The sequence below is a fragment of the Harpia harpyja genome, chromosome 6, assembly GCF_026419915.1.
Source record: "Harpia harpyja isolate bHarHar1 chromosome 6, bHarHar1 primary haplotype, whole genome shotgun sequence".
Lineage (NCBI taxonomy): Eukaryota > Metazoa > Chordata > Aves > Accipitriformes > Accipitridae > Harpia > Harpia harpyja.
The window spans coordinates 44,687,953-44,699,957 of NC_068945.1; the positions used below are offsets into that span (position 1 = coordinate 44,687,953).

A 12,005-nucleotide genomic window follows, 5' to 3' on the forward strand; every position below is an offset into this window, starting at 1 on the left:
GTGCTGGCTTTTATGGCTCCCCAAAATTTCTCTCTCACCTCCTCAAACAATACTTTGAAAATTATTTTGCCTACTTTTTAATCGCTTCCATAATGCCATCTTTAATTTTTCTCATACACTGAGAGTTCACTGCATGTAACAAGCTCCAAGAGATCTGTGCTACTCTTCAATTCAGAAATCACTCAAAGTTGATCTGAGTTCCTATCAACTATCACTGATTTTTAAAGAAGCTCAACTGGTTTTGCAAAGGCTTAAAAGCCATTAAATCCTCTTAATCATCTTGTCTCTCTCCTTAAATTGCAGATCTTCAAGGTTGTTGATTATTTTAAACTCTTTAGATTTTTTCTACAAATAATACCACGATCTGAAGTTAAAACACTATTCTAGGAAAGATCTACAGACCTGCATAACCTCGTCAGTGTTTTTTCCCACCTTTTCTCTTTTAGTGTTTTATCTGAACTCGTATGCCAGTTTAATAGTTCTGCAGAAAATCCCTAGGGAGTAGAAAAAATCATTACATTCCAGATACCGCTTGAGTAAGGAGCATTGAACAGAATAACCTGTAACAGATGACTTCTGACAAGTTTCCAGAACGCAGTAGGTACAAACAGACTTTCTTTAGTACTTAATGGTAATAATACCACATACATGTGGCATTACTCTTGCTTTTTATTCTTGAACTAGAAGAATCTCCTCATTGCAAAAAGCATATCCACTTATGCTAGTTACACTCCGCCTACCAACCCCATCCATAGACTGTATTTTAAATTTAACTGACTTAATTTCTGATCTGAATGTAGAAACTTCCCTGCCAATTATTATGATGGTATTATACCAAGAGCCAGTTTTGCCTCCTATCTTGTACTGGGCTGTTGCTACTTAAAGCACAGTAATGTCCCAAACTGGTGTGAGAGTAGCTGTAACAACCCGCCCTGCATCAGGCTCTGCACAAACCCAGGCAGGCAGCTAGACCCTCCTCCAAAAAGCTGACCATCCACACACTGTATTAGAAAGATGGTCACATACACCACCTCTGCAATTATTTACAGAATAATAATAATTATTACTTACACAGAAAAAGTCTGATGAAAACTTTGTTAAAACACCACAGGTTGAGGTTTCCCAGAAATGGAAATTTAGCTTTTTCCAAACCATTAGCGCATGCTTCACAGTTTGCTTACGTGGCCAACTAATTACTGTACAAGGCTTCAGGAAAGCTCCCAAGCCCTCGTAAGGCAGCAAGGATCCAGTGCAAACACAAGCTTGTTGCTCAGGAAAGGTGATGCCCAGTCACAGAAAGGATAAAACCTTGAAGAGAGGGCCCCTAGCTACTCTGGCCAATGCTTATTCTCTATTCTAAACTTTGCAGGGCTTCACAGTACAAAAATCAAAGGAATACAGCCACCAAGGACAAATTCATAGTAACAAACTGAATGGGATAACACCACGAATACTAACAGGCAGCAGTCCCAGAAGACAACATCAGGAACCCATCAAAATGGGCACTGTCTTCAAAATGTCATTTTTGCATTTATATCCTTACTACATATTTCTTACAGCTTTTCTATGAAAAAAAAGCAATTGATCGAAGTGACAGAATCTGAAGATAGGACATGATAAATAACACTTTTCAATCACACTGAAATTCCCCAAAGCCAACAATTTAAAATGCTACAGTCCTGGATGTATTTGATGAAAGGCCCGATTCCTGCCTCACACACAAAATTTTCACTGCAGTCAACAGACTTTTGTCTAGGATCTAAATAAAATTAATGTACTATATGATAATCGTATCAGAATAAGTTAAAGGATCTCAACGTCTTTGCTCCATTCATCATTTCACTGTGTCATTTTCTAAACATTAACACAGTTAAGACACAGAACAAGGAGTAAATGTGGATTCTTTGAAATTTGAAAAGAAAAAAAAACACTGTAGCAAAAGCAATGTAATTGAACTTGATGAGGAACAAAAATTGTCACTTTGGTGTCTCTCTTTCTTCAACTAGAAGACAGTGTTGTAATTATACTACTTTCCAAATTTGTTTTTAATTACAGAGAAACTGGCTGCATTTTAATACTTTTGATAACTTTAAGGGATGAAGGTGCATGCTGGTCACAATTTAAAAATGCTCAACCACAGCAGTATTCAAATTCAGTTCATTCGCTGCCTAGAGGAAACATCCATTAACAGAGAGCAATAACATTAATGCCTACATCTCCTGCAGTACAGACACATAACTGAGACAAATTATGCCCAATCTAGATAGACTGCCTCCCTCCATTTAATGATGTTCTTACAGTTCTGCTCTAATACATGTTCAAAATCAGTTTCAAAATTGAGAAATATCCAGCCACGGCTGTTATCCTCACATTTATGCATTTTATTTCTGCTTATGCAACACATTCATAGTTGGTAGCGTGCAATTAAAGAGTAAATAAATATACTTTCCTCGGCAAAAGTAAAAGTTTGTCACTGAACAGGGAGCTCTTGTTGACAACTCAGAAATAGTATAAAACTTCGCAGCTATCATTTAGAAGAATTAGCTTGAAACTCCTACAGAGCTATGGATTAAAGGCCTGATCCATATTTACTACAAAAGCCATTTTATATTTTCAGTCTTAAAATGGAAACAAAGCATATATTTCTGATTTACTGCAGCATCATAGAATAAGGACCAGATCTTAAATAAGGCACTTCTCAGAGTAGAAAAGATAAACCATCAGTATATTCAACAGATCTGCTGTATACTCAAATTTTGAGTATACTCAAAATTATGCTAGAAAACAGAAGAAAAAATATTGAACATGAGATTTTAATTTTTCTGAAGATATCAACTCCTACCAATCATTTTATTTAGGCTACAGTTCCCAATCACAAGATGGGCAGAGCTCCTTCCCCTTGTCCTCAGACCACAACAAACCTCCGAGGCCACATCGTCATCCGACACACTTCCCTCACAACCACGTTCTTTCTAAGGTTAGTCTGTTCCATGAACTGCACCACAGGTGAAGCTCGTCCGAATAAAAGCAGTCCAAGAAGACTAACACATTTGAAAAACAGCTTTCAAAATCCAGCAGGGGAAACATGATTCCTGCCAAAAATACTCTCAAGCAGAACTGTAAGCAAGCCACCTTTATTTCTACCAAAATTGTATTGCGAAGGATTCCAACTTCGACTACAGAAAGCTCTGAGATCCCAGCAGAAAATTACAGCACAGCTACAACAAAACAATTTTATTAATCCTACCCAAACCAAACTTCAGTTTTCTGAAGTACTACAATGAATTTTTCTGAAGTACCAGAATGGACTTGCGAAGCATTTACACAAGCCAATTTTAGGCTAGTGAGGCTAATCTCATCAGGCTCCCTCTCAAACCACCAGACTATGTGAGTTTGTTTTGAATCACTTTCTAAAAAAGCTTTTCTCCTTCAACTCTCCAAAGCAGAACTCAGACAGATTAGCCTTGCAAGTGTAAGTTGGTTTTGCACGATATTGATAAACATATTAGCAAGTATACTGTACGAGCCTGTGAGACAACCCACAGGCAAGCACCATGGAAAAAAAATGTTTTGCCAACGGAATATTTTACATATCTCAAAGAGCAACAGAGTATTTTTGTGGCTGGTAAAACAGAACACAGCCTGTCCCTTTTTGGAATGGATTCTGCAGTAGAGAATGAAAAATAAATTTTTGCTAGGAGCTGAATCCATCCAAAATGCTCTGGGGTATGGTAGGGGAAGAACCATAAATGTGCCCTTTAGGTTTCTTCCAGGAAAAAAGCCAGGCAGCCTTTCTTTTTACCAAGTTGGTCTTAATACAGCCCTTATGTTCTACACCATCATCATCTTTGGCTATTCATTTCCTCCAAGTAGAACCAAAAGGACCTGAACATACGAAGTGCGCAGAGATGCACTTTCCTGGAATACGGTTGTGGGAACGAAATGTTAGCAGAAGAGATGACATGAGAAAACCTTGCAGTTTTGTCAAGACACTCCAGTGACTAGTAGTCCTTTTCAGAAATTTTTCAGCTTCCTGAGCTCAAAAATTAGTTTTTCATTGAGTGACACTGTTTACGTGCTCTTGCTTTTTCACATAAACAGGAAGGATGCTCGGGGCAAATGAACATTCTGCAGCTTCTACACATTTGCACTCCTTGAGGGCTCTCTACGGCAGAGTTGGTCTGTACAGTATCAATACTGGCACAGTATTACAAAAAGCAAGCATTATTGCAGAGTGAGTCACAGTTCTTTCTCCTTCAAGAATGTGAGAGAGACTGGCAGGCCCCAGAAGAAGCCCAAATGGCTTTCCCATTCAGAGACTGACACTTCTTAAGTGTAACCAGTGCTGCAAGCCTTGCCATAAGGCAGGAGAGGCTCTACAACTAGCTGGTAGAAAGAAAACAGCCTCTGCTGCTGTCTTTAAGGTTCCCTAGCACAGACCAGCCTTCTGAGGCACCTGCCTTTTGGCAGCTCTATCTTCTCTCTTCCTCGTGGAAGTACACAAGGCCTAGGATGGATGTCTGAAAGCCCAGAATAGATTACGTAATTTCTGCTCATAGCGTCAATGCCATACAAATCTAGCAAATCACTCCATGTCAGTGATGCCACTTCCCCAAAACTTGATTGTTTCCTGGCAATAGCTAATATTCATCTTGGCTTGTTTATATACTGAATGTCCTCTGCTTCAGAGGTGTCTCTCCATAACTATGGAACAAGAGCCGCATAGTAGATACTTCGTAGGAGTCATGAACAGCAGTAAGAGACTGGGACAAGATAAAACAGTTCTTTGGGTGCTCTTCCATAATGCAGAGTTGCACTGTCCACTGGAGAAATGTTCATGCTGCAGCATCCGAAAGCACGCTTCTCAGACCCACCCTCCTTCCTGTGTACCCTATATTACTCTTAAAGCAAGCAAATGAAGAATGCACCTCTTCTCAGATCCTCGTAACTACTTGACTGAGACATGCTTTTTGTTGCTATTGGACTACCTGAACTGTTGGTCATTCTGATATTACTGAATGTACAATTAGAGGTCTTCAGAGGTCTGTTAGCATAAAAAAATAGCAAGTAGCAAAGCAGTCTCCAGATAAAGGTAACTTTAGACAACATTTTTGTGAGAACAGTTAAAAGAGTTTTAGTAGAGAACATATTTACTTGTTTTTGTAATTTTCACCCTAAGAACAGTAATGACTTGCTACCATGATCACCTCCCTTACCTACTTTGAGTTCAAATAAGCCCCTCCTACTTTTAAGGTTGGGGGTTTTTTAATTCTTTTAAAATAGTAATCATACTGTAATGTAGAAGAGTTAGAGAAAAAGACCATTTTCACACAAAGTTTCTATACAGGCTCACAGTAGAGCAACTGAATTACCTGCCTCCTTGCATGAGCCCTGTTAGCGAGAGAGCTCTCATCTTCTAAAGGACTTCTAAAGGAATTTCTCTTAGTTTGGCAAGCTGAAGACAGGACATTACACCAAAACAAAATTTGCTCCAATCAAAAAATAAAAAAATTAATCTCCAACCTAACCAATATAAAACAAATACCTCAATGTTTAAGCACATCTCAGATGTTAACTGCATTGCTACTAACTTATCTCACTTCCAGGTAAGGGTAGCTGGGTGGGTTCTTTCTTTCTTCCTTCCTCCCCCCACTTCAGCATTAATAAAAAATAAACATAAACAAACACAATAAACACTTTCCACAAACACGATTACTCTACAAACCTTTCTGCCACACTGCAAGTGTTGAGTTTGGAAAATGACTGGATCAGGAAGACTTTACAAAGCCTTCCAAAATATCCACAATTTTTCTTCTTACCTCCTGATAAAGGTCACTGAGATCCTCATGATGTGCCTGCTTAGAGCATCCTGGGAACTCTCTGACACAACAGGAGTCAGGCGGCCAGTCCATCTCTGTCATTTCCAGCCAGTCTGTGAAGTACACCACCCCACAACATTTAAACTGCAAAGGAAGGATTAGCCAAGATCAGCAATAATGATGCTACTTTTATGAAAAAGTAGGTCATCAAAAAAGCTAAATAAATTCCTATTAACAACTTTCAAAATATTTATGTAGGACTAAAAACATCTACAAGAGCTTCCACATATCTTCTTTTGCTGTACTTTGACACAAAAGCAAGGTGAAAAATCTAATGTAGTGACCAGTGAACACCTCAGAAACAGCCAATGATACCGCTCTGTCATTTAAATCCCAACTGCTCCCTCAAAGGATGCTTCACAGAAATTGTCCTATCCTGTAATTCTGCTATCCTTACTACAAGGAACTAACACATGATCATTTCATGTCAAAAGGGTGACTAATGAGTAAGTATACCTGTGGCTGAAGGAAGTAGTAGGAAATTATGATTAAGGTCTTACTAGTGAGGACTATTCCTGCAAGGCTACAACTGTGGACACATCTATTGAAAACTAGATGAGAAAAAGCATAGATTCATCTGAATACAGAAAAAAGAAGAGAAGATTTTAAAAGTGAGCAAAAATGTATAGAAATCACAAACACTGAAAGGAAAAAGGAAAATGGAACAAAGGGGTATCACACTAAAATAAACACTGCAATAGAATCAACCATAAAAGCAGGAAGTCTGGCTGCAAAGCAGATGAGCCATAATTGGCTATAAAAACCACCAGGACTAACAACCTGTCTTCTCTTCTGCAAAGCACACCGAGAGATTTAAAGCCAAACGACCAGCCTACTACATTCCTAGCTGCTTTCACATAAAAAAGGGCTGAAGCAGCTACATTAGATTTTCTTTGGCATTGGATGGGGACTTGATATGACTGAAAAGCAGCCTTGCTGCAGGAATAAGATGGTGCTTTTTTCTGTCTGGATGTTCTCCAGTACCAGCCTGAGTGTTTGTAACTCATCGCCTGGTTCCTTTGACCCACAGGCTTGGGAACATTTGCCCCCCTTACACGCTTCAGAGCCAGAGTCCTGTATACCACACCACTACTCGGTCACAATCAGTGCCCAGACACCACGTCGGCACACACCATGCCTTGACTTCAGCCGTCCTCTTCCAAATCTCACTTCTTCCTTTTTCACCACAGCTTTAATGTCTCTGTTTTTATCAGTTTGTCAGTCAGTCAAAATCCTCCCAACACGGGACCTTCTATGTATGGAAAGCTCAAGCTTTGGCTCCTCATTGTAGTTGCAAAGACCACCTCATTAAACATCCTTTTCTTACTCTCAAATCTTTTCTTCCCCCCACTCAGTTCTTCCTTCCTGACTTCAGTTGACCCTTCCCATCTTCCTTAGCATAGTCACAACTCTGGTATTAGACCAGCAAGGGCACTGGGGGGAAAACACACTTCCCATCTCTCTCAGATGTTAAAAGATACAGAAGAGCGAGCACAAAGCTGATCAGGCTGAATCTTTGGGAACAAAACTGTAGTTACAAATTTTTTCTTTAGGAAAGTAACTGTAATGCTGACTGAAGAAGGGCCCCAAGCATAATGCTCATTCAGGCACAAAGCACATACCAGGCTCACACATCCACCATCTGAGTTATGACTAGACAGAATAAAAATGAGAGCCCACCAATAGGAAGGAGCTGTAAAAGAGCCTTCTCAGTTCTCTTCAAACTCTCCCCAAATCATTCCTCTGGTCAGAGATGGAATATAGGAAATCTACCTTCTAAAAGGAACTTTTTCTACCCTGGAAGAGTTAAGTTGAAGAGCATAGTTGAAGTTTTATTACTAATATTCATATTAAACCCAGCCATTATGACGACACTACAACAACCAGGAGGATAAGAGGCAGCTTTTAATTTAATCAACCTATACATTTAAACCATTTAAACCTGTATCTCAGATACAGAACAGACACATACACTCTGCCTGTGTATGAAGAATTACTCGGTTTCACAGAGCACTTGCATAGCCAGTGCAGGGGACTGGGGGGGGGGGGGCGTAACCTCATGTGGTCCTCACTCTTTCTTTCAGGTTTTAGTATAAATACAGACTAACCAAGTGCTGCCAGGAAATGTTTAAATAAACAGGAAATCTGTGCAACAATGATAGATTTCAACATTTCAACAAGGGCAGCACAATGACAGGCATTTAAAGAGTTCTTTTCCTGCACATGAGTTATATTTGGAGTTAATGGGTTTTACCTTGGGCAATTTCATGTTTTTGTAACATAATACTTCATTCTTTAAAAACAGTTCTGAATTTTAGCAGGCTAGAGGGCAAAGCTGTGAATACACAAGGAAGCTTTTTGGTTTGTTTCCCGCTCCCCGCCCCCCGTCAAAGGAAATAAAAACCCTGATCACTTTCTCAAACCTCAGCCAAAGAGACAATGTTGGCATCTTTTTGGAAACTTTCTTTCCCACTCATTTCCAGCTAAACACATATGTCCATGAAAGGAAACTAACAGCCTACAGGAAGGAGAGCACAGTTTAATATTAAAGCAGCATATAGAAATGTTCACTTTATTTTACCTGCAGATTTTTAATTTTATATACATCATATTCTTATATGTTGTAATAATCCTAAAAGGTGTTGGTGTCCTAACCCTACTGGCAAAGGAGAAGACAGTGTAGCAATTCAACTGAATTTAGCAATATCCTTTTTTTGGTGTTTTAGCATCTTTAGGGCCTACAAAAGCTCAAGAGTTGGATATCAAGTGATGTTAAATGATATCATCACTGCACAGGGTTTCACATTAAATGAACTTGCATTTATTTACCCATTCACTTAAAACCAAACCTTTTCCTTTAGCAGATAACATTTACCAAGCATGTATTACTTCAGCTGATGAATTAACTGTCATCTTACCTCCCGCTGGAAGAAATTCCAAGCATGGGTCAGCCACTGGTACCTAGGTAGGCCATAATTGGTCATCCTGGCTTTCAGCGTGATCATATCGGACCACTGCACTGGAACCTGGAGCAAGGAAAGAAAAGTGATTCACACAACAAATCAGTTGGCTTGTGGCTCCAACTTCCATCTGTTCTGACATCTTTCCAGTGCAATGACCAAAATAACTTTGTATGCAAATAAAACAGGAAAAAAAGTGCTTTAATTTTTATGATATTGAAACTTTATGAGCCTTTATTAAAATATAAGGAAAAAAAAGTTATTTGTATCCTTTGCTTACAAATTAATGCACACTGGAAAAGAAGCTGCATTTCGGAGAGATTCAGAGATAGTTGGGTACAATTTGATTATACCATTACCAGATTTCTCACCTGGAGTAAAACTTGAACTGAGCCCCATCCATGACATCAGGGATGGCATTTGTCTGCCCCAGTTTAGGTATCTCCCTGGCGTCATCTTAGTCAATAAGAAGAAACGGGCAGCCGTATGGGGCAATTAATCTCAATATAAGTATTTTAAACAGAATGGATGTATATGATTCCCTTGAAGTCTCAAATCCACTTCACTGTCCAAGGTGACAAACTTAAACATCTAAGTATGTAAAATTAATTGAGATGAATTCTACCCCGAGAGTCTTTTCAGTGGCTTTCTGGCTTTGCCTGGAATCCTGCATGCAGGTATCCTGAATGTACTCGCTTTCAGTATCTTGCTCAAGAACAGTAACAAGGAAGCATAGACAATGAGGCCCTGTGAAGTTTTCTCTTCACACACACTCGCGGCCTTGTAAATCTTTTCTTCTGAAAGAAGGATTCTCAAAGTATTTTTCATTCAAATTTGACTACTCAGAAGTGAGGTGCTGGTGCTCTCCATTGTCAGACTTTGACCCTCAGTTAGTAATTTGTTAGAAACAACAGAAGCAAGTGCTATGGCACCTGGCATACAATGCAGTTAAGAGTCAAGATAAGAAACTAATTTCTGTTCAGCACAAATTTCAGTGTGCCAAACTAAAACAAGGAGCTGAACACTTCGCAGTTGCCCTTCTAGGCACACATACCATTCATGCTGGGTTTCGCCTTATTCCCATTAGCGTTAATAGTCATGGTGAAAGAAGTCACAATTGCAGTATCAGCTTTCATTTGGAAGGCGGGGGAGCCCAGCTCCTCTAGCTGCTATGACTTTGCTATCCTGTTCAATTTGGAGTGAACATTAAGAGTGTTCTGCAAATAGCAGTAAATGTTATTTAAGAAAAAAAATGATCACAATACTTCCCAAGGAGCCTGGTCTTTGTTGTGCTAGATGCTCTACAAAAATATAGGGACAATCACTGCCTGACTGACCCTGTAATCTACACAAGAACATTGATAGTGTTTCATTACTACCAAGTTATACTACATTTTTGATGCCGTGGTAAAGCTTCATATATCATGAATATGAATATATTAATAATATCCCAGAACTTTAACACACCTTTCACTTAGCAGAATTTTTACTTCTTAAGCTATAAAGCACTGAACTCACAATTGTCCACGTGAAAAATATCTTAGCAGTAGAGCACTAAAAATACTTAAAAACAATATCACAGAATATTTCAAACATTTACACTGCTCACTATAATAAAATAATTTGGTTTCGTACTCAATGCATTTCTCTTTCTACTGCGTTGGGAGTTAGCACTCTGCTTTCTTTGGATAATATTTGATATCGCTGCAATTAAGCTCATATTTGCTAGACTATTTTTTTATTATCTTATTTGAGTTGAATACAGTCCAGGGTTAGGCACGTAACACAAGGCATCCAACTTCTTTATGAAAATAACGGAAAGCAGGGGGCGGGGGGGGGGGAATCAAGACATGAGAGAAGGAAATTAAGAGCAAGGCAAAACAACCTAAACCCCAATGTAGGAAGGCAATTTGAATTCTGGAGCTAAGGAGGGATATCAGAATCTGTGTGTTTGACTGCTCCAAGAATGCCAACATGTCAAACTAAGGACTATGAAATAGCTTCCCATCAGCTCATGCACGTAGTAGTGCACATTGAGATGCATATGTCTATATGCACTATACACCCACACTTCTCTGTAGTGTGTAGACAAATAAAAACTAGAGGTGCTGGTTTGATTTAAGCATAAGTTCTGTAAAGCTCAGTTTGCTGTTGAGATCTACTTATTATTATTTTTCTAATGAGTATCAAAGCTTGACCAATGCCCAAGTAAGCCGAGAACCCACACTGGCTTTTCAATCTTGTGGGTGGAATAAATTAGTCATGAGGCACACTTCACGCTGAGAGCTATCATGAGCTGGAAGGAAAATTGTTTATACAAGGATGCTTAGAGCCACTTGTCCACACGCCAAGGAGAGCCCATATTGGATCAGCAGAGGCAGTTATGCCTCAGTGACATTTTTGACAACATCACCCACCCACATACACTAATGCCAACCGATTCTCTGAAACCCACCAGGGGCTCGTGTGATTTCACGCTACGCTGAAACTGACATGACATCAAGTCACCCCCATGGGTATAAGAGGGAGTCATCTTATCTTTATCAAGTAGAGTAGGAGAAAGCATGCTCTAAGGAAGTGACCTGCACAGATATGAAAGAACTGCTGAAAAACAACTGTGCTGTTTCAGACTTCCCCATTCCCTAAGGGTCTCAGCAGCAAGAAACCTGAGTCTGGCCAACCTCATCACACGAAGAGCAGTAGTGTTAGGACAAAGGGAATAAGAAGAGGAAATCAGATGGAAAGGGAAAACAAAAAACCCCAGTATTTCAGGGGATGACAAATTAAAAAAAAATGTATAAAGGGAGAGAAGACAGAAGACAAAAAAAGAAGAGCACTTGCTGGAGAGATTTTTTTTCTGTACTGTTTGCATGCTCATGTTCATACAATCAAACTCCTGGGAGAAAGATGAAGAACCAGAGGAACGTGGAGTATCCGAGTTCACTGTGACCCACTGCAGAAGGTGCTGACATGGAGCTCAGTGCTGCTGCTTCTGGCAAAGGGGTGCAGGGACAGCTTTTTTTTTTTTTTCCTGGAGGGAAGCAGCATCACCAGTGCCTTGACATATGGTAGGCCTATATCAGCTTTTATCAAAATGTCCCAGGTTTAGGTCTCAGTAGCATAGCAGCTAACAAAGTTTTGGGGTCACACTAAAACACACCATAAC

At 39.5% G+C, this 12,005-nt stretch overlaps 1 protein-coding gene across 6 annotated transcripts in view; it reads right to left on the reverse strand.

Annotated features, from left to right (window-relative positions):
• Positions 1 to 12,005, reverse strand: part of TSPAN12 (tetraspanin 12) — a 45,224-nt gene that overhangs the window by 1,685 nt on the left and 31,534 nt on the right. For all 6 annotated transcript variants that reach the window (XM_052789284.1, XM_052789280.1, XM_052789281.1 and 3 more), the window contains 2 exons: positions 8,798 to 8,905; positions 5,820 to 5,963 (listed from right to left, as the gene is read on the reverse strand). In XM_052789284.1, coding sequence (XP_052645244.1) covers positions 5,820 to 5,963; positions 8,798 to 8,905 — 252 coding nt within the window. The remainder of the gene's footprint in view (positions 1 to 5,819; positions 5,964 to 8,797; positions 8,906 to 12,005) is intronic.